The 26,482-nt window shown below is 42.0% G+C and overlaps 1 protein-coding gene across 1 annotated transcript in view; it reads left to right on the forward strand.

The window, feature by feature from the left end:
- The window catches only part of reck (reversion-inducing-cysteine-rich protein with kazal motifs), a 61,687-nt gene extending 57,443 nt beyond the window's left edge, over window positions 1–4,244 (forward strand). Inside the window, exon 21 of the mRNA XM_079181225.1 lies at window positions 603–4,244. Coding sequence (XP_079037351.1) covers window positions 603–824 — 222 coding nt within the window. The 3' untranslated portion in view covers window positions 825–4,244. The remainder of the gene's footprint in view (window positions 1–602) is intronic.
- The last annotated feature ends 22,238 nt before the right edge of the window (window positions 4,245–26,482 follow it).

Raw genomic sequence — 26,482 nt, forward strand, 5'->3', positions numbered from 1 at the left:
AACATTGTAAACATGAGTTTATGGTCTCAATCTCTAGTTTCAAGTCTTCTTCAGTACAGCATGATGTTCATTTAGTAAATGATGGTCCATTTAGAGTCACACAGACCATAAAGCAGGGGATGCTTTAGGGCGGGGCTACACAGTGATTGACAGGTCACTACCACGGGGAGTTGTCCGTGTTTTCATCTTACAAGTGTGTTTTCCCTTCATGAAAGTGAAAGGTAGGGTTGGTAATCTTTTTTAAATTGTGACACAAACAATGAGTCAAATGCTCTGACAACAAACTCCGGTATAAGCCGGTCCAATCATTTTATTCCAACCGAATGCAATGGTTGGACGAGCTACCTGCCTGTCTACCGACACGTATGCAGCGCTCATTGCTGTCTTCTACTAGCTGCTAGCTTGACAGCTGTGATATCTCACAGCAGCCATGTTGGTTGTTAACATTCATAATGATCATTTTTTAGCATCCAATTTGTAATAAAACCAAAGTGCCTTTAAAGCCCAATAAAAAGATGAACACACAGAGCGAGAGAGGCAGGCGGTGCTGCTGTGCTGACTCAGGTGGAGGAGATGTTGAGCGAGCTCTCTTCTGTTTCCAGATCGAAGCCTGCAGCAAGGAGGCCGAGAAGATCGATTCCCTGATTAACTACGCCAGCCCCACGCTGGTCTCCCACGTCCCCCTCTCCGCGTTCCTCACGTCCGAGATCAAGACCTCCTACATACGCTCGTCCGGGGGCGCTCCGCCCTCACCCCTGCCCCCCGGCCTGTGCTTCCTGCTGGGGCTCCTTATCGCTGCGGCCCCTGTCCTGCACCAGGTTTAAGTGCTTATTATTTCCCACCCACACAGACGCTCCCTCACCAACTTGTGAGTGTTCCAAAGTACCCACGCCCCCCCCCCCCCCCCCATGAGGTGAGTGTGTGTTCGGGCGGTCATGGACCAGGAAGAAGCGTCGGCGACAATCATTCCTATTGACTCACCTGCGTGTCAAACAATCAAGGCGTCGGGAAAAGCTATTATTGTGAAAGAGCTTTTGTATGAACAGTGTTATTCAGTGGATGAGTTACTCACTGGGTTTCCCTTCCAGTGAAGTGTGTGAGTGTGTTGTGTGTGTGTGTGACCTTTTAAGAAGCTTTTGACTTCATACCAGCAGTGTTTATCCATTAGACCCAGCAGCAGGCTCTCCTCTGAAAGTTGTATACCGTGGATGTAAATTTCATGACTCACTCTGTCTTGTTTCGTGTGTGTGTGTGTGTGTGTGTGTGTGTGTGTGTGTGTGTGTGTGTGTGTGTGTGTGTGTGTGTGTGTGTGTGTGTGTGTGTGTGTGTGTGTGTGTGTGTGTGTGTGTGTGTGTGTGTGTGTGTGTGTGTGTGTGTGTGTGTCCGATTGGGATTTCAGAGACAGACAAGGACAAAACATCCCTGTCTGGCAGCACATCTGTCTGACAAATTACCCAAAATTCCCATCTGTCACACGCTCTCACACACAAAGAAGTCGGTGTCAGTCAACCCCGCACTCCTCTGCTCAGTGGGATCCAGGTATTAGATGGAGTCTGATCAGCATTAACGTGAGGCTTATCAAGCCTCCGGTAAACCACAGTGCAGGGTGCATGTACATGGACCTAGTGTTTTCAAACCTCTAACCTCAGCAGTGTTAGTGCCATGCCCATGGACTGAGCCAGCCTCCAAAGTCGGTCGTAACTACTGACCAAACAAAGTGCCGGAAAGTCAATCAGAGAGTTGAAATATAGAGGGAGCTGGTGATCCAGGATCTGTATGGGTTACATGTTACAGCCTCACCTGATGACATAAACAAACCTGGTAACACTTTATCTGATGTGGTGTTCGTGAAACGAATATGGCGCATTAATAACAACGTGTGTCTCTGAAAATGTACAGGGATAAATAAATAGATGGAGCACCTGTCTGATTCTACACAGGTAGCAGGATAAATGTGCACTTAATGCTGTGTTCTTAGTCTGTCAGAATAAGCGACGTAGTATATTGAGCGACCGTTGATTATACGTTGTATAATGAGTATAGCAAGAGAAAAAGTCTACAAGGAGTGGTTGCGAGGGGTCAAACTAACAAACACAGGACTTTCACTCATGAGGCCACTGTTTCATCGCTTTCTCCATTTAAAAGGATTGACAGGAATGCTAAGTGCCGAATTTGTCTTTTAAGGGGTACTACATCAATTTACTGATACACTTTCACAAAGTCAGGGGACCTGCAAGAGACAGATTTTTTTTTTTTTGAAAGAAAAAAGGAATATTCAACATGAGATATCCTGACTTTTAGCACCCTAGTATCGGATCCTAGAATACCCATAATTCAACTTGATAAACTTTTTATTAGATTCTTGTTGTCTGACAAACTCAGAATCATATGTTCATACTCTCCAAACACTAAGCTGAGATAACCCTGATTACATCACTATGACATCATCAGGGTTACTCCCCAAGACCCAGAAATCACATGCAACCGTTTTCACAAACCTAGTAGCACTCCCCCTGACTAGTAAATTGCGGTAGTGTCTCTTTAATGAGCTAAAAGGTGCCAAATCATCGCATTTCTTTATACTTGTTGGAGGTAAGTGAGTGACAGTGACATCACCTTTTGTGATCCCTGTGTTGTGAGTGTTAGAGGAGTATCTCATGAGCACCACCAGTGATAAAGTTCCACCGGGACGTTCCCCAACAGCAAAGCCTGGATCCCTGCTCCCTTAGTGTGAGGCCAGTAGCTCTGAAACGCATTAAAGGGACGCTTCCTTTCTGTAAATACGAACTAGAAGCCATTTAAAGGACAATCAGCTAGTCACTACCCACAATCCACTTTGGGTGGAGAAGATTTTACACAGGATGCCTCGCGTATAGTGTCTTATATGAAGTAATAATGAAAAATGCAATAACTTTATATTTGTTAAGAAGTGTCTCTATATTTGATGTGTTTATGATAACGGATTGAGATGATGATCACCTATGTGCCATGTTATTTTTATGTTATTCTTTATTGCATGATGACAATTATGAAGTGTTTTTTACTCCAGAATGTACTACAGTGTGTGTTGTCCCGTCTATGTGTGTTTGTCTATCTGCCTGTACAGCACAATGGGTCCCCCTCTCTAACAGTATTACTGTGCTAGGCAGCTCTGTAGCGGATAATTTGTATTATTATTATTATTGATATGGTTATTGTTACGTTTTATGTCCTTTGGAGCCAATATGAATTTGGTTACTTTTTAAGACTTTGTGTGTCTTCAGTGTTTGATTTGATTTCAAGTAGAAAAACTTGGCTGAAGTTGTAAAAGTCAAAGTTTTCTGCTTTTATTTCTCAAATGAAAAAATTGGCATTTTGGGGAAAGTGCTTTCTCTCCGCGAGTGAGATGAGAAGATTGATAAAATGGTTCGCTTAGCTTAGCTTAGCTTAGCTTAGCTTACACACTGGAAGCAGGGGAAAGCCGCTAGCCTGGCTCGGTCCAAAGTTCAAAAGTACCGTACAAACACTTCTAAAGCTAACGTGTGAATACCTTGAGTCTGGAGAAACGTAAAAATGCCAATTTGTGGTTTTAGAGGGCAGTATTTTTGGAGTTATATCTTGGCAAACAGCTCGCTAGCTAACTAACATTAGCTCCGCCGGTTGCTTTCAAAATTTGCGCGTCATGAATTTGATGGTTACATACATGATATTATGGTAATGAAGTGCTCTGTAATGATTCCAAAAAGACACGCTAAAGCTAGCCTCATTGTTGCCGTTTCCCCCTGCTTCCAGTCTTTATGCTTTAGCTAAGCTACATGTGTCCTGTCTACAGCTCCACATTTTACACAGAGACATTGATATTTATCTTCTCATGTCACTCTCAGAAATAAATCTAATCAGTGAAGTTACCCAAATGTTAAACTACTCATGGATTGTGATAAGTTATATTCATGTTTTACTGCCCTCTGGAAGCTGAGGGGAACACTTTGAATATGATGTAAATGCGAGTTATGAAGTTTAACTGAACCAATCAGCCGTCCTGAACATATAAACCCTTAGGCAGGCTGGAGGAGGTGGTTTCTGATGAAAACACCCAGGTTTGTTTTTCACTTACATGTTTGAGTCCTCTTACCAAATTGTCTAAGAGTGTTCTTTTCTTTGCATGATCACTGTGTTTGACTCTGAGTGCCATACATTTCCAAAAAAAGAATTGGAATAATGTCAACAGGATGCATATTTCATGAAATATATATAAAAAAGCAATACCACAACCAAGAGAGTGTCTTTACTGTGTGTTTCATCACAATCTGCTGTGAGACATTTTCAGCTCAGCATTCACCTCCTGGAACCCAAACACGAGAGAAGGCATTTGTCTTTTTAATTACACTCCTTGTTGAAGCTTCTGGTGCAACAACAAACAATGTCAGTCAATGTATTTCCAGACTGGCCTGCTCTGATGTATCATTTGTAAGAAAAATTTGTAAAACCTCTCAAAACATTTCAAAATATAAGGTGTGTGTGTGAGCACAGAGTGTGCTCCAGGACCAAGACATTCAGCTTTAATCCACGAACCACAAATACAACCTGGGAGTTATGTTCTCTCTGGCTCTCACACACACAGACACACACACACACACACAGACTTTCACAGAGGAGCACCTGAAGAAAATGATCAAAGATGGTGTAAATCCAGTTTGCAACTTGATTCAAGTTATGTGTCAAAGTTAGAAAACGAGGATGATACAGGGGGTAGTGGACACAAACGTGATCGGTGATCCTTTTAGGAATCTGGTTATTTCCACTATTGTATTTATATCTTATACTGTGCTGTATTTTAACCTCACTTTACCTCACTTTAGGACCTTTTGTAGATGTACCGGTGGATTGAAAGTCTGCTAACAGCATTCTGACAACTGGAGGTAATCAAGTACTGGTATGTGTACACAGTAGACTATATGTGGAGTCTTTAACAGTTCTCTATACGATATTCAGAGCATTAATATAGCAGTAAACAACAATGTGCCATGCATATACAGTGGAGTAATGCAGCAGTGTGTAGCAGAGTTTCTTTGTGCTTTGTTTGTATAGACTTCTAGTGCACGTTAGTCAATGTCAGCATGCCCCATTGGCTAGCCTTATGGCTGCTGCACTCATATGGCGTTTACAGTTTTAAGGTATCGACTGAAAATTAGTACCAAAAGTTCTCCAGTCAAATGAAACCCTCCACTGATCCTTTCTGTGCCCACTAGTGTTCTTTGATTTATTGTGACGTGGGATTGGCCCACTACCGCAGCAGCTATAACCCATACCAGACGGGATTTCCTTCCCTTCACAGATCTGAACTATGGTAGGATCAATATATGTCATGCATATAGTACCATTATATGTTAAAGCCTCATGTCTCATTCACACTTACAAACAACACAAATCTCAAAGCTCATCGTCATGGAGACATTCCGGAGCGGGTCAACAAGCCCTCTTCTCAGAAATGATCAACATGTTGGATAACATTTAGTTGAGCCAATGCAGCCAGATATCTCACCATATTAGGTCATATTTAGTGTGTGTGTGTGTGTGTGTGTGTGTGTGTGTGTGTGTGTGTGTGTGTGTGTGTGTGTGTGTGTGTGTGTGTGTGTGTGTGTGTGTGTCCTGTCTCGATCTCATCTCTTGTCGACTCTTGAATTTGCATCAACTTCTCGACATACAGACCATGGTGACGGCTAGAGGCTAACAGTGCTAACTGCATGAACAGTGCTTAGTAAACACTGTTGGGTCAGGACGTTAGCTGCGGGCCGTCGCCATGCTGTGAGCTGTGTGGAGGCAATGGAAATGCTCTTTATTTCAAATTAAGCGTCTTTTATTGTGTAATAATTATGAACCAAAATAATTATAATAATACAATCCTAAAATGAAATGAGATGATAAATATCCCTCTCATGTCAGTGCATTAAGTGTGGAGCTAGCTTAGCTTAGCATAGAGAGACAGAGACACATTTGTGTTGCTCGTTTTTCTCCAAGTGAGTTTGTGGTTTATTTCTTGTGACCGACCTCTGAAGATTTGCTTTACTGTTACCTGCCTGCTGGACCAGCTGCATTGTGGGACTCTGCTTTTCTGTTAGTAAATCATTGAGCTCTGGTTCGGGTCCAAACCTTTTATTTCAGATGCCTGACAGAGAGCAGGAATCTACCACTGCAACCAGCTGCTGAGGGAAAATCTGTCAACATGGCTCTCTGTGACACATGCTGTATCTGCCGTGGGTACTATTCTACAAGCCATATTCTTTATGAGTGTATGCCTGGTTTTAAGTGTTTACATTTCTTCAACTGCTATTGGGAATCAGTGCTGAGCCACAATGAATACTATTATTCTAGACTCAAACCTTGAATCTCTCAATTTCAAGTCATTCTCATCACACATCTGAAAACTAAAATAGAAGATAGAGAGTATACAGTGTTCAGAAGGCTGTGGTGTAAAGGTCGTTCGTTATATGTCATAGTGCTCTGGTGACAGCAAGAAGCCTCCACTGAAAATTGTACTCATTAATGTGTTATTGCCAATAGTTTGCAATCTAAATGTTAACCTTTTAGAATATGAGAATCTGATTGCGCTTCTAGTTAGAGCCAGAGCACCGACGTAGTCGAGGCGGAGGACCTATTGTTCTTCTAATGTTTATTATTATTATCGTACCTGTTTCGTCGCAAAAAGGAGGTGCTTGGGATACTGGTAAGATTTTGAAATTTGGCACAGAAGGCCATCGCGGCAAAAATTGCAGTCTGATTGGGGTGTCCAGCAGTATGAAAGATTGGCTCGATAGCGCCCCCTTTTGAGTAGCCCCAACATTTGGTTTCACCTAGCTGTATGAAATTCTGTAGGTATGTTTTACTTGATGGGACGTACAAAATATCCTCTTGGAAGTATACCCTAAACCCAACAGGAAGTCACCCATTTTTAATTGTATGACGTTTTTTGACCATTTCAAGCCTTCGTACTTTAACGAACTCATCCTAGAGATTTAACCCGATTGACTTCAGATTCTGTCAGTCTGCTCTTGAGACCTTGGCAGTGAAAATTTACTAAAAGATGAAAAAGTTATCAAACTATGTATCCGTGGCATGGCGGCAAAAAAACACCAATTGCCACGAAACAGGGAGTTGTAACTCGGCCGTACATTGTCTAATCTGCTCCAAATCTCTCATGTCAGAACATCCTGACCTGGAACACATCTATATGACAATTTAGAATCATAGTCATAGCGCCACCTAGTGGCAACAGGAAGTTATAGGTTGTGTACGTTGACATCCTGCTCCTCACAGATTAATCGGATCCCTCTCAAATGTTGTCAAGTCGGCTCGATAGCGCCCCCTACTAAATGTGGACGATGCAGCTCTCACAGTATGTTTCACCTAGATGTTTAAAATTTGGTAAGCAGATGTAGCACATGTAGACTGAAAAAAAGTGAGGGGTCCATGCTCTAAACCCAACCGGAATTGAGTCATTTTACATGGTTCACATCATCCATCAAGCTGTTGTAACTTGACTCTACTTTGTCAAAACTGTCCCAAACATGACATGCTTGATGACTGTCATGACTTTAGGACTTCTGCATGCCAATATTAACTCATAGTCATAGCGCCACCTACTGACAACCATGGCCGTAAGCAGGATTCTATAATTACAGCGGCCCAAATACTGAACTTATTAAAAGGGTTCGTGGGCACACCAACAGAAAGACTTCTCTGATATAAATATGTGCAAACTAAGATGTTTGGAGAGCAGAAATTGGAGAAAAAAGGTTTCCAAATCACGCTTGTACTTGGAGTAGTTAATTAATTAATAGTAAATTGAATTGTTTTTATTCGTTTTGGAGCCAGGCCGTAATGTAAAGTAATTTCATGCAACGTGAAGTTTGTTTAATAAAATCAAACAGCAGCCAGCTTCATTTATATGATAGATTATTCTACACTGGCTCACCTTTTGGCTTAAACTTATTTCTTTATAAAAATATGTTTTTTTTCAACATGGGACTATACATTCTCCTATTTCTCCTCGACTCTTACAGCTTTGAGTCACTCAGCAGTGATTGTCAGAGCTACCTGCACAAACAAACAACCTGCATTTACTTTGACAGTCTGTTATGTTACTAACACTGAAGCGCATTCACACACATTCAGTGTTTTCTCGATTTTTACAGGCTTACAGTTATGGTTGTATTCGGAGGTCCACTCAAAACATTCAAGGCTTAAGACCTGGCAAAATGACCTGGCTACGCCATTAGTCGACACAGGAAATAGCGTTTAACTCGTGCACTTAGTGTATGATGGTCACAGAAATGCATCAACCAGAGTCCTGCCAGTGCCCTCGACGTACGTGAAGATGCGAAGGCCCGATCAATGCTGCTGGCAGCTTTAATTATACTTGAGTTGTTTGTCTCTTCTGAAATAGAAATGGCTCAAGTTGTTCATGTTGTATTGGTATTAGATTATGAAAATGAAAAATGTTACAAAGCACATGAACAGAGTGACAGTTGAAGGGAAAGAAATAGCAGCAATGGCACTCAATGCCAACAGCTGAGGCTGATGGGAGGATCAATAGTCCTGCCAGTATTTGGTCATGAACCAAAGTGTTGACCTGCTGGTGGTGCTAAGGGGAAATGTTAAGGAATCACCAACATTATTTTAATTCATCCTGAGGGTAGCCTGACTCAGCAGATTTAGTAGTCTACCATTGGACTGGCATCTCACTTGGCATTCTCCTCCCCTTCGTCTATCTATTTTGCAAGGGCACCGCTGCTGTATCCCGTGCTTAGAGGCGCCCAAGACAACTATGCTTGGTTTTAGGAAATACAAACAGGTCGGTGTCATTTTCCAGTGTCAATGATAATATGTGGAGCTAGACCTTTCTTTATTGCTGAATCAGCGCTGCGGAGATGGGTCTGGCTATGTGACACCCTGAGGGCAACTTGAATGTGTTATGAGGACTTTATTTCAAAGATTTTTCACTCAGGGATCATTGGTCATTAGGATTCATCCTCTGGGCAACATGATTGGTTAATATCTGTTGTGACATGTCACTAAAAACCATAAATGTCAACCTACTGATTGCGCCAGAAGAAGGGGGGGGGGGGCACTAAAATCAGGATTCATCCTCTGGGGAACATGAATGTATTTAAAAAATGTCACCCTACTACATCCAGTAGTTGATATAGATAGTTTATATTTCAGTCTGGACCAAAGTGGCGAACTTTGCAATCCCTTAGTGGCTAAAAACACAGATTAGTGCTTCTTTAACTTTACCTTCAGCCAAACCAATGTGCCTGCAATAAATATTATATTTCAACTCTGAGACCACAGATTATCCTCCAAATTACCAAAGGGCTCAACAGAGATAAGATTCACCAGAATGACGATTTACATTGACGGCCAAATTTATTTTAGTTGTGGAACAAAAATGGGTTGTGGGTTCGGCACATGTCCTTCACCGTCGCTGCTGATTGACAGGACATGCATGCTGGGATTCTTCAACTCAAACAAGTCAAATTCCAAAACATTGTGGATAAAAACGTCTGAGTAAGAACAGCAACTTTGAACTTTGGTTCCTGGCTAAATGGGGATTTTGTGTGTCTGATGACGTGTCACACGTCCACAAGCACACAAATACAAACAAGAACACAGGACGTTCAACCAGAATTGAACATGATACATATGATGTATTAGAAAGTCACTGGTCTATGGACACCAGTATTTATCCAGGAAATATCAGACTGCTGTTACCTAGAAACCTTGACAGAAAGAATCCTTTTGAAGACCTTCGTCAGCTGCACTAAACTGACCTAAGAACCTCATTTTTCAATCTTATGCTGTCAGATGGAAATAATTGTCAATATTGAATCGTTAAAGTGAAAAGAAAATGTGAAAAACCCAAACTCATGTTGTTGACTGACCCTCCAGTGGAGTCATATCAAACAGATAAGAATTGGGCAAAACTCCAGAGAATCAAAGCAAAGATAAAGTTTGCAGTTTAGCAACTTCACACTAATGTAAAACCCAGCATATCTCACTTGCACTTAAGAAAAAAACGAACTTTTCCAGGATCGTCCCATTGTGATTTAAAAAAGAAATTCAGGGGGAGTCCTGGCCAAGACGGAAGCACATAGGTTTCACATAAATGCACTCATAACAGACTTTTGCATAAAAGCTAAAATAGCAGACTGATATGAATGAATTATGAATGAAACACAACACTAAGACAAATGGGTATTTAAGTCCTTAAAGGATAATTCAGGTTTATTACAACTCTGGCTTTGTGGTTTTGGCCATCATTATGGTAACACAGTTCTCACCAAGTTAACTGCTGCTCTGGGATCCCTTTGCATTTGGTTGTAGCAATATAGTTTTTCCAGATCTCAACAATTACTTTGATGAATATGTTGACATCATAGCCAATAGAAATGATGGTCCAAACTATAAAATAAGAGCAAAGTTGGAATAGACAAGAATGATCTTTTAAGCTGTGAACACGTTGGCCTTTGGGGCTGCCAGCAGTGTGCTTTAAGTGATCATCATGTTCTCACATGTGCAGGTTGTGTTCTTCGGTGTGAACCACAGCATCTTACAAGGACTCACATGAAGCTTGTTTTCTGGACAGACTTTTAAGACTTTGGCAGCCATGTGGCATTAGAATGTCACAGGATATGTTCTACCAGCGGGACTGTCCAAACTGCGTCTTCTTAGCGGATCCAGAAAATACACAGTGCGGTGAGCAACATGTCACAAACAAAGCCAAGAAATGTTTATCTGTTTGTATTCGGCTAAACTGAGACAGGACTTCGATAGTGCAAACAGAGCACAGTCCATGTTTGCAGAGATAATCCACACACCTACATTATTTAGTGAGGATGAAGTCCAGCTCTCAAGCAGGCACTGTGACATCCTTGTTCAGAGTCCACCTTCAAATCCAGTTGGTTATGTTCACATTCTATTTTGCGTTAGTTGTGGGGAGAAAAAGGTTAAACAGTGGAACTCGGATGGGAGTAGAGGTAGAGAGCTGAACTGTATTATTAATGCATTTTCTTTGATTTTGCTTTCTAAATAATGCATCTAGCTAATACTCGTGTAAGGTGTCGGCCTTTATGAGAGAGTGATAGTGACAGTTTTCATCCTTCTGAGCGTGCCGTGTGATTTAAAAGCCAGTAGGTTCACACCCACACACTGTAGTTGCCTGTATTAGTGTGATTCATTTATAACTTGATGATGTTCTACAGATGTGAGGACTAAACATGTCGTTTTCCATCTCATAAACAACAGAACAATAGCCAGGCTGTACTGAATACCTCCATAATCAGGTGAAGGCAATATAGCGTTTTATTTTGTATGGTCTAAAGTAAATTTCTATTTCATTATACAAATTAATTAGAATTTTCTATTCATGGACAAGGTCTTCAATTTTCAAAGTGCACGTCCCTGTCCACAGCCAGGCCCTTCAACTCTTCCTTAGGGACTCATATTCATTCACAGGCCATATGGTGTGTATAAAACCTCCAAAGGGCTCTGGGTCTGAGCGGGGCTGTCCTTACATTTGACTGTGCCCAGAAAACCTTCAGAGGGAGCACGGGACACATCCTTCACACATGCCCAAATCCCCTCCTCCGGCTCCTTTTGATGCGAAGGAAGAGGTGGTTGATGAAGGAGAGCTCGTGAACAGATTATGATTATATTATACCCGATTCATCTTTACCTGACATGTGGACAAGACTTACCTGTCTTACCTTCACTCATGAACAAGACCTACATGTGCATAATGTCCACTTCACCCAGGCTTTACTTTGTTTGTGATCCTTTTTCATAGTTGTACCTCTTCCATCTGAATTCAGTGTGATTTGAGGATCATAACAGTGATAATCAAGCTGAGGTAGCACTACCAAATCCCAGTACTATGCCCGCTGACTTTAATTCTTTTAGGGGTTGTTTTGTTTCCAATGCATTGCTTTTCCTGATTTGTTTTTGTATTTTGAAGGGAGAACATGCAGTGTATCAGTCAGTAGAAGCACATGAATGGCCCTTTGAGAGAGCTACCTCTTGTACCTGTGTTGTAGCTGGCCTAGCAGCTCAACTGAGAGAAGATCACTTGTGTGTGTTGGTGTCTATGGGGGAGAGCTCGCTTGGCATTACTTTTCATCAGCCCTATATACTAATCTATCTAGTATAGCACAGTCATCAGTGGGCCTGTTGAGGTTAGTGCTACTGCAGATGATACAATGTCATTTTTCCACCACTGCTCATCAGGCTTGCTAATGCTAATGCAACCAGCATGTGTGAGGCACAAACAGTGGTCTGCTTTTTATCATTTGTGCAGCAGCTTCTACGGCAGTTTGGTTGTCAAGATATGTAATAGACCTTGGAATCTTGCCTAGCACAGCATGGTTAAGAAGGAGTGGGAGAATTCGGCTGAATTAATCATTGAAATACAAGAAGACACATTACATGCTTATCAAACTCCCTTGTCAGTTCTCCACTGGCTCCCTGTCTTACCACCTACCTCAGGTTCAACCACGCCAAACTCTCACACATTCTAGGACCAATTGCCAAACTTGGATGACAGAGTTTTTTCAGTTGCTACTCCCTCCGGCCCTGATCAGATAAAGCGTGTTTTAGCAGCCTGGGGCAGCTTTTTAAATTGTTTTGTAATCTGCTTTTGGGATTCTGAGAAGCTGAGGTTTTTCTGCTCAATGCGCCTCATGTTTTCACAGGAGTTGAAAAAACTTCAACCCACAGCAGAAAAGCTGCAGACTCATTTTTCTAGATATCTGGAGCATGACTTTAACAACCGTAGTGATCTGAATACAAAACAGAAGGAGGCAAATAAGTGTGGTAGGCTTCTAAGTTATTTACATTCATTTAAACTGTACTATTAATGAGGTAGCCTATCAGTTACAATAACGATGTAGAAATGGCTGGAATATGGGAACATGATAACCTTTCTAGATCTAAATCAGATGGGCCAAGATGAGCAGTCAGACAAGGTTGTAAACAACAGTATATCCAGAACGGAGTATGTATCAGAATATTTCACTAGAATTATGCTTTCATCATTGATATTGTTAGGTTCAGAACCTCTCAGAACTGTGGAAGGCCGCATGTTGAAAAGCAGCCCAGAGGAGAAGAAGCCCCCCCCCCCCCCCCCCCCCTTTGCTCCCATTCTGATGGAGGACAGGAATCGGCAGGTCCAGATCAAAATCACAAGATATTTAATAACCAACAGAAGCCAAAACAACTGCAAACTGAAGTACACTATGAATGATAAAACAAACATAATATTCCATAAATGTGAGACCCCGTTCAGGCCACCCAGCAAACTGGTGTGTTCACTGGACGGCCCCAAGGAAGTCTGCCCCTCTCCTGGGATTCACAGCTCTTTGTCCCCCCAAAGTTACATCCCTGAGCCCATCGATCAGCTCCCACGATTGGCTCATCCAATAAGCCCCTCCTGGGCAGATGACCCATTGTTCTGTTCTTCTCACCTACAGTAGGTCAGCCAGCTTCGTTCCAACCCCCGCTGGCAGACACCTCCTTACATTCTTGGGGCCAGTTCCTTTGTTTGATTCGCCAAACCCCCGCTTCCAGTACACTCCTCACACCTTCCTCTTACAGTATGAAATGACCTCTGATGATGAAATTACTTCTTGGTCTAAACTCTTACAAGTAAACACACTGTAACATATAACATCCAGCACTAGGAATGCTCTAAAACTTAAATCCCTCAAAATATGCAAAGAAGTATTTTAAGTATACGTATAAAAAAGTACAAACAAACAACGTTGGGGGATTAATAGAAATCTTTTGTGTTTAGGGGCGCACATGGTCCATTTCATGTCTATTCAATACAATCAATGTCCTCAACATAATTTATCACCAGACATTTCTTTTCACAGTGCCACAACGCAAGACAGGAAGGACACCGTGAGCTGATAGTTAGACAAATTCTTACAGGATAAGATGATAAAAATAACTCTCTCTGAATGAATACAGTGAAGGGATTTAGGAAATGGAAGTTACTAAAAGTCTAATCAGAAGCTGGAGGACAGAGCTGTTCATGTGCTCTGCTCTGGCCTTGGCTCTGGCCTTGGCTTTCACTCTGCTACAGCAACCACAAATAATCTGCTCTTCCTGTATGTAGACAGACGTGGACTATCTGTGTCACGTCTATCTGTTTGTCATGCCAGGACACAAAAAGCACAAAGATCAGTGGAGCCATGTAACAAAACAATCAATCTTTAACCTACTAGCTGATGAACTCTTTCCTTCTCTCAGCTGTTTGGGATTACATTTTTAAACCCTAACCTTACCAGGAACGGCAGTAAATGTCAGTCTGGTATAATGTTTTTGCTGTTTTAAGGTTATAAGTTTATGTTAGATTTTATATTTCAGCTTTTAGTATGTAGGCGTTGGTTTGAATTTAGTTTTCTACAACAGTGATTGGTTGTTTCAGAGGCTTTTCCATCAGGACTAGGACACAGTTTAGGGAGAACACTGACTATCACAATTTATGTAATACAGGGCAGCATAGTGTAATATAAATGAATGTTTTCCGTTCCACCAGATTCAGGAATCTGCTAAATATTATTTCCTTGTGTTTGTTCCAGGTAAATTCACAGACCTTTTTTTCTGCGATAGTGAGTCACTGTAGCATCCAGTCTGACATCCGTCAAACACAAGAGGACGAAGAAGCAGAGCTGCCCCGAGGGCCTGTCAATCACGCTGAAGGTACCGGGTCCATTAAACGCTGAGATCCTTTGTTAATTGGATTTAATCCAAAGTGACAGGAACGAGAAAATAAACAACATCCCGCCACCAGGAGACTACTTCTCCAGGAGGAGGAAGTGCAGCGGCTCCGGGAGCCAGCCCACTGTGACTCCCAGGGCCGGAGATTGCACTGGCTGAATGCTAGCTGCTACAGCTAACCGCTAACTGACGGTCCCCTACTGGCCCTGAATAAATACTATGGTGCTGCTGTTACAGCCTTTAGAACAAAGCATGCAATAAAGTAACGTTTGTAATAAACAGTCTGACCAGTCACAGAATATTGTCTCCCACGTTTTCTGCTGATTGACTCTTCACTAAGTCCCGCCTCTCGTACGCTGACTGGCCAATCATTGTGTAGCATCGGCAAGATCGACAACTAACCAGCTGTGTTCCATAGACTTGTGCAATGATTTCAGAATTTCTTCAGTTTCAGGTTGTGTGAAGGACTTAGCGGAGGGTCAATTATGAGATGGCGCGTCATCATTATGAAATACGGAAGTCGTAGTTACAAGATGACTTAACATGTCTGACCCTGATGTTAAATCTCCCGAACAGTTGCAATACCTTCCCCTGACCTGAGGTGTTATTTATGTCCTATGGGCTCTTCTAGGGTTTGTCAGACTGCAGTCTGGACTTGGCTAGACATCCAGGGCCGTGATAAGACAAAGATGGTCCTGATTTTGCTTTCCAATAGAAGACAATAAAAGTATACGACTCAATACATCTCCAGTGCCCCCTCCCCTATTAACTGCCTCATTACTCATATGTCATCGTTGCTGTATCACATCTTGCTGTTGGCACAAGTCAACTCCCCCGTGGGGTCACCACAGCTTCATCTTATGACTCTTCCTCTTCCTCCATCATCTGCGATTGCCGTTTTTCCTTTCTCCTCTACCCGCCTGTGTGCCTACTATCGGTGCAGATGACTGGGCGAGGCGGCGGCCTGCCCTTCTGTAAGTGTTAATGGGACCAGCATCTCCATCTGTCCCATCAGGAGCCGCTTGTTCCTCCAGGACGCCATCTGTTGCCAACACATCCTTCACCATCACAGAGACGCACAGGATGGAGGGGAGGAAGGAGAGTTGAGGTAGAGAGAGGAGAAAAAGAAGGAAATGAAAGAGAGGGAAGGTGAAAACAAGAATATACTTGACATTCTGTGGAGGACCGTGTGATCTATGACTCTATTAAAGTTCAAACATGACGATACCTGGAGCACTTACTACCACTGCACCATTTACATCTAGCCTTACCCCGCTAATGTTTTTACGCTTCTCGTTTTATAGTGGTTCCACTCTTTCATCAGTGGGATTAGATCTTTTTCTTCATATTCTAGTCTGCCAAGAGACCTTTTAATTACAGACTGCATAAAGATGGGTTCTACCTCATTAACCATGATTATCTGCTAGAGGCACTGGATATTTGTTTTGTAGCTAACTTCCAGGAAATTACATTTGAAATCTTGATCTGAAAAGTCTGAAATGACACTACACAGACAGCTGTTCATTTCAGCAGCAGAGGTGTTGCTGCTTGTAAATGTGGGCGAAACAATCTACCTGCAAGGCAGTATAGAGCGCATTTGAGTTTTTTTATTTTCATTTATTCCATTTCATTGTGCCCTTGTAGCAAAAGAGCCTTAAAGAAGAAGACAAAGACAAGACATCAGCTGGTAAATGCTTGATTGTAAGAGGCTGCAATGGCTTGAAATGATAGGAATACAAACAGGACAGCCCTTTGTTGAACACCACGTTACCTTGATGACACCAAAACATGTTGTGCAAAAAGTATGTTTTCACCACTTTATTTTAAAGTCTTCCAGGTTCTCGCATTACGAGATAAAAGGCCATTGTCGAATAATCTATTTATACTTGTTTTTGTCAAAACAGCGTCATCAAGCAAAATTTATAGAAAAAGTCCATTAAATAAAAGTGCAATATAGCCAGGGCTTGTATTCCTCTGATTTCATGTTTTATGTCCCATAAAATAAATCTTAAATAAATGATTCTATGCCCTAAACAAAAACAATTATAAAAACAGCTGTTCATTTCAGCAGCAGAGATGTTGCTACTTGTAAATGTGGGCCAAACAAACTATAGCGCATTTGAGTTTTTTTATTTTCATTTATTCCATTTCATTGTGCCTTTGTAGCAAAAGAGCCTTAAAGAAGAAGACAAGGAATACCTTTTTGGGTTTTTTAATAAAAAGATGGGCATAATATTTAGCTGTTTCTTTTTATCTGCTTAATAATCAATTAATCAAAGTAATAATCAACACATTAGTGGCACACTCATGTCATATTTATGATATGCTGCCCATGTGGCCTTGCGTAATAGGCCCGTTATGCGGGGAGTATCATCGTCTGGTACAGGAGTTCAAATGTAGCACGGTGGGCGCCAAGTTAGCTCAACTGGTAGGACCCCATGTACCAAGGGTGATTCTTTCCCACAGCGGCCTGGCTACATATCAGATCCGTAGCCCATTTCTGCATGTTGCCCCCCTCTCTCCCCTTTCTAGTCCTAGCCCGGTCTCAGTAAATGGCCTACGAAGTCATGTAGCGTGCAATAACAACGGCATTCTACCTTTTTGTGTCATTTTACATCACGTAGTCTGTAATGACTGCAATGTCAACGCAATCGCCTGAATATGCTACGATCAGAGCGTGTGACATAGTGTAGAACGTGAAATAGAACTTATCGCACTTCAATCAGGAGAGACAAGTGAATGATTGGTAGTTCACATTTATTATGACAGATGCTGCGTTAATGAGTTACACAAATATTCTTTGGCGCTTGAACTCGACGAGGAGGTTTGAAATCGAGTTGTGATTGCCCTGAGCGGCAACAATATAAAACCCCCCGTGGAGTCCAGACACTGGTGGTGATGTTGGCTGATGAGGTTGATGGAATGATGAGTTGATGAAGCTGATGAATCTGTGAAGATTGGCGGAGATAGGGAGGTGGAGGGTTGCGTAACAGCAGCATGAACGTACTGAAGGTAGAGACACAGCAGCAAGATGATGGGCTAACGATGTCCTTGTGTCGTTGTGCTATTGGCTAGAGAGACCAGCTGATCTAGACAGCTGATATCATGATTGACAGCCCCGAACCATAACAGCAAGGAAATAATGAGTGTGCCTGCATGAGGAGTGATTGGCAGATGTATGGGAATTAAACTACGGGCTTGAGTATAGTCTTTCTGACTGAACTTACGCTAGAGCTTCATGTTGAAGGGGAGGTGAATGGATCAAACAAACCCAGGACTTTTAACCAGGGAACCAGTGTTCGTGTCCAAAAGTGTTGTTTTATTACATTAGTGATGTTTGTGAAGTGTTTTCCATTCTTACATACATGTTATGTTGTTTACATTTTACTTGGGTAGATTCCTTTACTAAAACTGCTGGAAGTTACTGCAGAATTTCCACTGTTGCAGCATTTGGGCATGTCTGAGCGAGTCATATACCACGACACACTGATGAAGTTTGGCGAAGGGCTGCAAAAGCATTGCAGGAAAGATGGAACTTCCTTAACTGTCTGAGTGCACAATACGGCAAACACATTGTCCTATCATTGTTAGTTGCGCTCTTGGCCCTTGTAGATGCAGACTACCGCTTCCGAGCAATTTATGTTTGAAGCTTTGGAAGCAACAGTGATGGGGGAATCTTCGGAGATTCAACTCTTGCCAAAGCCATACATGACGGATACCTTAATGTCCCAACGCCAACTGAGCTCCCTGGTGCACCAGAGTCGGGGGAATGTGAATCATGTTGTAGAGGCAGCTTCCTCACGAAGCCTTGTCTTCTACGGCCCAACCCAGGAAGACACCAGCCAGAGGACCAGGGGGTCTTACATTGCTGACCCTCCAGAGCATGCAGAACTGTAGAGAACAGCTTTGGGAAGGCAAAGGCAGCGATACCACACTGAGGATGGTGATGACATCGAATGCTCTCTCCTGCTGTCCGCCCACCAAGCAGCTCGATCCGGGCTGCCACGATTGGAGCCTCAGCAACAGCTACTGACCTCCTGTTGCTGAGCTACCCTTCATTTTCCTTAATTTCCATTTCGTACTGGTCTTGCAAAAATCTTGCAGCGGGTCGAGGACAGTAAGCCTGACTGTATTCAGCCTGATACATATCCTGACATCCAGCCTTTTTAACAGGACTCAAACTGCTCAGGTCTGCCAACTGTACCTCCCTTCATCTCCAGCCTGAACCCTCAGAGACTTAACTGACATTCACCTGGTAAAGCAATATAAATAGGACAGCTCTCTGCTGACATAACACGTTACCTTGATGACACCGAAACATGCAAAAAGTTTGTTTTTAGTACCTTATTTGAAAGTCTTCTGGGTTCTTGTATTACGAGATGTGAAGTAGTTGTACAATCTATTTATATTTGTTTTTGTCAGCATCATCAAGCTAAATTAAAAGAAAAAGTTGATGAATAAAACCGAGTGTGTAATATAGCCAAGGCTTGTATTCCTCTGATTACATCATCAAAAATCAATAAAACGCAGGAATGTAGCAAAAAATAGAAAAACTCACCCGATAAATAACATCACATCTTTAGAGCCCAACAATGGGTAAATGTTTTTCACTTCAAAGTTCCACAGGCCCACTTTTCAGTACCAGCACACAAGCATTTTTTTCCCAGCAATTAAAGGCCACAATCATCATCTGAAGAGAAAACCTTATGTAAAGGACTGATCTCAGAGGATGAACTCTCCATGGCTCTTCTCTCCTTTATAGTCTTTAAAAGCCCAGGCCTGAATGGAATATCAGATGAATTCTATCAAACCTTTTATCCCCACATTAAAAGGAAACTATCAGGAAATCAACAAGAAGGGTCAACACAGTCTACCAGCAGCTAATGAAATAGTCAAAAAAATGCAATCTATTGTTTTGTCGCTCAGAGATATTCTTTTTTCAGGACGGCGTTAAAAACTAAAGTTAGGTTCAGGCAACAAAACAAGAAAAAGATCACGGTAAAACCATAAAACCACAACGTAGTGTCGAAACACCGGTCTTGTGGTCTTGTAGTTGAAAGTCCTGTGTTTTGTTGGACCCATCCATGTTTTTGTCCTGAGAGACATGAAAAAACAGACAATTTGTGTCAATGTACACGAAACCAATAGATTGCATTTTGTGACTATTTCAGGACCTGGGCTGACCCAACAAATCTCAAAAAATGTAATGCCTATTTCAGTATAACCTGAATTGAAGCATTCCCAGGTTTTCAGTTGATTTGCATGAGATCAGTGTGCATAGAGCCAGCAGCAGTCTCTAACTGGAGTGATGTTGCACGCTTACAAACGGCAGATCCGTTGGTTGCATTTTGTGCAAAGTGTCATTTTGAGTCATTTTTCTTCAGTTTCTTCTGAAGACTGGACACTGACACACGCAAACCAGTTCACACAGCTCCGCCATAAAACTGTGAATCGCTCAGCATTTCTCGCTAATAACTCACTCAGCACCGCCCGGTCCTGCCAATCCGTTATCCGCTGTCTCCATCCTAAACTCCAACAAAGTCATTTATTTTATGATACAGGTAGATTTGTGGCAGTGATGAGAAACATGATGTGACAGATTGTTCGGGTTCATATCTAAAGTTTAAAGAATGTGTTATGTATTATTTGTCTCAATAGAAAAAAAAGAAACGCATGTTCCTGGGCAAGGTAAGAAGTGGCTGGAGACAGGGACAGATGGGCAACTGTGGTGGACGTTGTGACATCAGGTACTAAAATGAACACTGTATGGACAGTATACGTTTATACATACAATATGCAACATATCAGGGATCTTGAATTGCATGCCATCATGGCCCAAACCTAGAGGCATTGCAACAGTCGTTTGCATGAGGAGGAATCTACCACCGCAATCAGCCGGGCTTTGGCAGAAAACCTGCTGACTCACGTCTCTGCTTGGCAGATCTCTGCCTTGCACATTGTTTGTGCATTCCACGTTCTCTAATAAACAGCCAACAAGGAGGAACACATGATCGCAGTAGTAGCTGGCTGCAGGGACGTGGGCGGAGGGCCTTCCTCTTATCAGCCTCCCACAAGGCTTGTCTCTGTGGGAAGCAAAACAAAACCTCGCTGTGAGATATTCTCATTACCGACAGTGATCCTATCCACTTTTGTTTAATTGCTTTTGGATTCAAAAGGAACACACAGTACCGGCATTTTCCTGGCCAAGTTGACAAACTTTGAGATAGCAGGGTCATGGCTAATAGCTGCCGAGCTCCTTCTGAAGGGTCTTTCCGTGTGCTTTCTGCACTAGACTGGCCTCCAGGAGCTCTGTCAGTGTGATAATAAGTGATTAAGTTTGACTTAAATGGAAATACTGCTGGCTCCAAGTGGCAGAGAAGCTGTCACCTTAAAATCTGACAGAGGCATTGTTGTTTCTGAAGGGAAATGAAAATGCTTTAGAGGGGAAAATGAAGGTGTCTACCGTCATGGCAACAGCTCCTCCATCCTCCTGTCTTACCTTTTCTTCCTCTAGCTCAGTGGTCCCCAAACTACGGCCCGCGGGCCGGATGCGGCCCGCCTCCACGCATTATGATTCTTTTTCAGTCTGCACAATTAATCGAATTTTAATCTCGATCACGATTTTGGCTGCCACGATTAAATGAGCATGATCGTCTGCGATATTGACGTTTAAAATACGTGCTCTGCTACATATCAAATCAAACGCTTCCTGAATCAGCCAACCGCCAGGGGGCGAACGAGATGAGAGCTGTCATGCGCGCACCCTGTAGAAGTAGAAGAGTAGAAGAAGTAGAAGAGCAGAGAGACCGGAGCTTGAAGGACGAGTACTTGTGCTTAATTTATTTACACGCCGGCATGTCATGTCTGTCACTACATGGTCGCGCGTTTTCAATTCCCCTGCTCTCTGTATCGCGCACGGCGGTGTTCCCCCCCCCCCATAATCGTGCAGCCCTAGGTCAAACGATATGTTCAGTGATGTGGCCCTCACAGGAAAAAGTTTGGGGACCCCTGCTCTAGCTCATCTGATTAAAGCATAACCCCAGGTCTGAGCCTAAGTCCACCCACTGCAATCATTTTGAAAAAAAGCAAGAAAAAGGAAGTGGGCAAGGGACTGAGAGGTAAAACCACCCCACATCCCTCCACTGGGAAACTTGTCGTCCAGCAGGAGAGCGGGCGCCAGCTGCGGAGAGTACGGTCGCGGCTGTAACAACTCTGATTTAACTAGAGCTACCCCAGCGCCTCCGTCAGCGTCTCCGGAGCGGCAGTCTGCTCTCCTCCCCGCTGTGGTCTCCTCCTCCCGGGACCCAGTGGTGCCACCAGCCCTCTGATCTGCTCATTTTCTGGAACCAGCGTAACGTTAGCATGAAAACACGGTGGAATTAGCAATCTCACGTTAGCTAGCTAACTAGCCAGCCGCTTAATGAGTAAAATGAAACAACTCAATGAAAAAGTAAAAATCTCATAAAAATCTCATAATAGTAAAAACGTAAAAATGTCATAAAAATCTCATAATAGTCCTCTTCACCTGTTCACCTGTGATCCAGAGTTACAGTGCACACCATTTTGTTTCTCTGTAAATCTGCTGCTTATTTGATTATTTCTCAGATTTTACGGGACAGACTGCTTGTGAAATACTCAACTATTGAATAGTCATGGTACCCCAGATTTGGGCTTCATCCCAGAACACATACTGAATGAGAGTCAGGGTAGACCCTGGACCGGCCACCATATCACAGGTCTGACACAAATAGACACACATTCACACCTACAGGCAACTTGGAGTCTCCGATTCTCATAACCTTTGCACTCTTGCGGGGGGGGGGGGGGGGGGGGGGGGACCCACACAGATCCCCCAGCCAGATAGTGGATTTGAACTTTTCATTGAGCCTCTTGGAAGTCCTAATCCAGTGTACAAGAAAATGTAGCATCAAATAGTTTCATTTTTATTTCACCTTAAATTTGACTTTGTGTATTCTGGATGCAGTGCATGCTCTTATGTATGAAGGGAACTCAACTTGATCCAGAATCTCAGTCTCTCCTTTTTGATCTTTTGTCATTTCAATAGCAACTTAAAGAAACTTAAGACACGTTTCAACCAGCTTTGACTGTGAGTAGTAGAGAAATAAACATTTAACGTTGCTGAGTTGGTGTGTGTTAATACTGGGAAGTCGTCGGTGGCATATCCCAAAAAGATGACGTGTGTCAACTCGTATTGGTGTGGGTCAAGATAGCTTAGACTGGCTCAGTTGGTGCAGGTGTCGTCACGCAACCGGGTCTCCCTCCCAACTGGTCAAATACCAACGGTTGGTCAGTGCCCCTCACCCTCTGATACCGACGCACCTCTCTTTAACTAACTCCAATGTAAAAACCCACTTGCGTCATTATTAGACACTCTGAGCAACTGACACAATAACCTCAACCACACTCTTTTCCTAAATATAACTAAGTGGTTTTATTGCCCAAACCTAACTTCCTGTGAAGACGGAAGTTTATATTAAAAAAGACACTATGAATGTAACGAGTGGAAACTGCCACTGCCACATCCAAACCTGATGCTAGAGGGGAACTTACAGCGTATGGCCACTGAACAAGCATTGGTGTTTGACGAGTTGGGAGTGAGAATGTGTTGCATCACTTTTGGTCAATGATAGCGGGTCGCGAGATAGAATTGAAAGCTCAGAAATAGCTAGTAAGTGAATTTAGATTTTTTTGTTTTAGATTTTCTCTTTTTATTCAGTGTTTTAATCTGTCATTTTACTTTATTTTACTGGTACAAGTTTCACTTTAAAGTACAATGTGTGCAATATGAATCCCACTCCTTCATATATCTAGTTACATGTTGCTTCACCCGTTTACAAATCTCAAAGTGCATTTACATATTTAGCTACACATTTCGAGGTCTGAGTAGCACAACACAACTAATTATGCAACAGTATTAGCCTCATAGTCTTCTTATCTTTAATTCATGTAGAATGAACATTTTGTTATTTTTAGATACATCCACATTCATTGTATGTTCACTTCCACTGAATCTTGTCTCAAACATACATAAAGCGTACTTGTGATGAAACAGACTAGTATGCGATGAATGCTTTCAAAGTAAGTGAGCCCATATTAAACTTTCATAGATGTACTCTGTAGCTCTGCACATTGCAGGGGATGTGAGATGTAACTTAACTTGAGCGTTGCTCTTGAGGCCTGAGGCATCAAAAACTAACTTTTTACATCAAAGACGGATATTAAATATTCTAGTTTCATGTTGTTTTTAGGAAAGTTTTGAGTACTCCTTTACACGTCAAATAAAATGTGTTTTGCATTAATCTGGAGCTCAGTGATGAAACAGGTGATAATGACTGGAAATGGACATAAATGAAAACAATACATGATTATCTCTACTGTTCCTTTCCTCTCACCCTTCATTGTGTCTCCTGAATGGAGGATTCTGATATCTGAATCGAGACAAGCCAGCAGAGAACCAAGGAAGACTACTAATGGACATTTGGCAATTTATGACCCCCAACCCACTCTTTATGGCAGATATCCTGCATTACTCTGACGCGGAAGTGCCAAACTGCAGTTCCTCAAATGGCCACTTGAGGCTGGATCCAAAAGCGAGTCAACCCCCATAGACCTGTTAAAATGTATAACTGTACAGCAGAAATAAACATGTTTACAGCCTGGTACAAGAAAACTGTTTGGGTCTTTATAGCTAACATCCCTGTCTATGACAACTGTACAGGGGTGAATTTTTACATTACTCACCCATTTAGATTATGCCAGGGCTTAACGTTATGCATAATGAAAGGCGTGGCTGCTTTCAGTGATAGGTGGGTGCCATGACATTCACAGTTTTTGGGGGGGCTGGGCTGGATTAACCCTTTCAACGCCCATGCTTTCAACAATCCTTGAAGAACTCTTTCTTCTAAAAAAGGGTTATTTGGATGAAAAGGGTTCTTCAAGGAAACCCTTAGTGACATGAAGGACCCTTGATTGGTTCTGGGTAGAACCTTAGCCCTTCAGGAAGAACATGTTTTAATTTATTTGCCTCTTCTATAGAACCCAGCAGATCTAAATAATGAATGAAGAAAAGGAAAATGACTGCTGGCTGCTGACATATTGCTGCTGTTGATGGCTTCAGGTATAAACATACACATTTGTGATGGACTGTATTGGTAAGAATGTATTTTTTTAGTTAAAAGGCCATAAAAACAGATGGAAACACAAGCTAACAATCTATGGACAGTACTGAGGGTGCCTTTTCCTCTGCAGTTTGCATTAATGAAAAAGTTCCCAAAGTTGCATGTGCGTCATTATATAGATGCATTCAGATCTCGTCAGCACAAGCCATGGAAATGGAATGGTGAAATGAACCGAGGCGATGTTAGAGCTGCATGCCTTCGCAATTGCTCATTAGCACTTGGACCTGACAGGAATTAACCAGATGTGAAAGCTGTCTGCTGGAAGCTGAACTCTTGGAAAATGACCGCCTGGAAAACTTGTGTTGATAAAAAACACCTGCTGGATTACCAAACCTGTAGAAAAACCCAGAGGAAAACATACGTCTCTTAATAGAGGAACATACAGGTGTAAACACACCAGGCCTCTATGTGGAGGAGTTTTTTGTTGAAGCGTTGCTTCAGATCCGGAGGGGTCAGTTCTTTTTATTTTCAAAGTTTATAATATTTCCGAAATAAACTTTGAGATATATCTTGAAGCTCTAGACCAGGGGCATTCAATTCAAATTCAATGAGGTCCATTTAGAGAGAATTTCATCATGCAGAGGTCCAGAACATCACAACAATGTCTAACTTGTGCGATGATTTAGTTCCATATATATTGAATTAGCCTACAGTTATTAACGTCTGTATGTAGTCAACAACTGACAAATCAAAGAAAAAAAGTTCAATTGAATATTATCTCAACAATATTTATTGTCAGTTTTCAAATTGAACTGGATGAATTATAAATAATAAATACTCTAATAATAAATAAATGTTCTCTTGTTTCAAGTAAAATAAAGGATGCATTTAAGAATAAATGACATAACAGAAAGCTCTTAAAAATGTGACTCTTAAAATAAAGTTTTTCATTTTAGAAAAATGTATTTCATTGAATTATCCTGCAGCTTTAAATTCAGTTCATTCAGGGTGAAGTGATGTCACCCAAGAAAACCACAATATTCAATTTTTTTCATCTTCTAATAAGAGAAATTTGTCTTCAGGCACTTTATCTGGTTATTAAACCTCTTGTTTCAGCTCTATTCTCTCTGTTTACATCATTGTTGGTCAGTTGATTCATGTGTTAGGATTCTGATCATATTTGACTCTTTGGTTTATTTTTCTGTGACTTCATTTCAGATGTGAGTGGGTACGTTTGCTCAAAAGAGTTGGGCTTTGTCTTGTAGTGGCGCTTCATATTACCGCTTTTAATAATCGTCACGGCCTCTGAACATGTGAGACGTACTGGTTTTGAACTGACGTGGGAAGAATTAACATCTAAGAGTCGGTTAAAGTCTCTGGTCTCGTGTGCAGGTTTAAGACAATTTCCATTGGCGTCACTTTTCAGACCCAGAGGTTGCTTTCTGCTCTCAGACTCAATGTTCCTGCAGTGTGTCCATTTCCTTAATGACAAAGAAGAAATACTTATTGCTTTCCTTTTTTTTAATAGTGCAGAAATGACTTTATTTCGTGACATTTGATACATTCAGTGAACATTTGATATATGT

This window comes from Pholis gunnellus, assembly GCF_910591455.1.
Source record: "Pholis gunnellus genome assembly, chromosome: 20".
Lineage (NCBI taxonomy): Eukaryota > Metazoa > Chordata > Actinopteri > Perciformes > Pholidae > Pholis > Pholis gunnellus.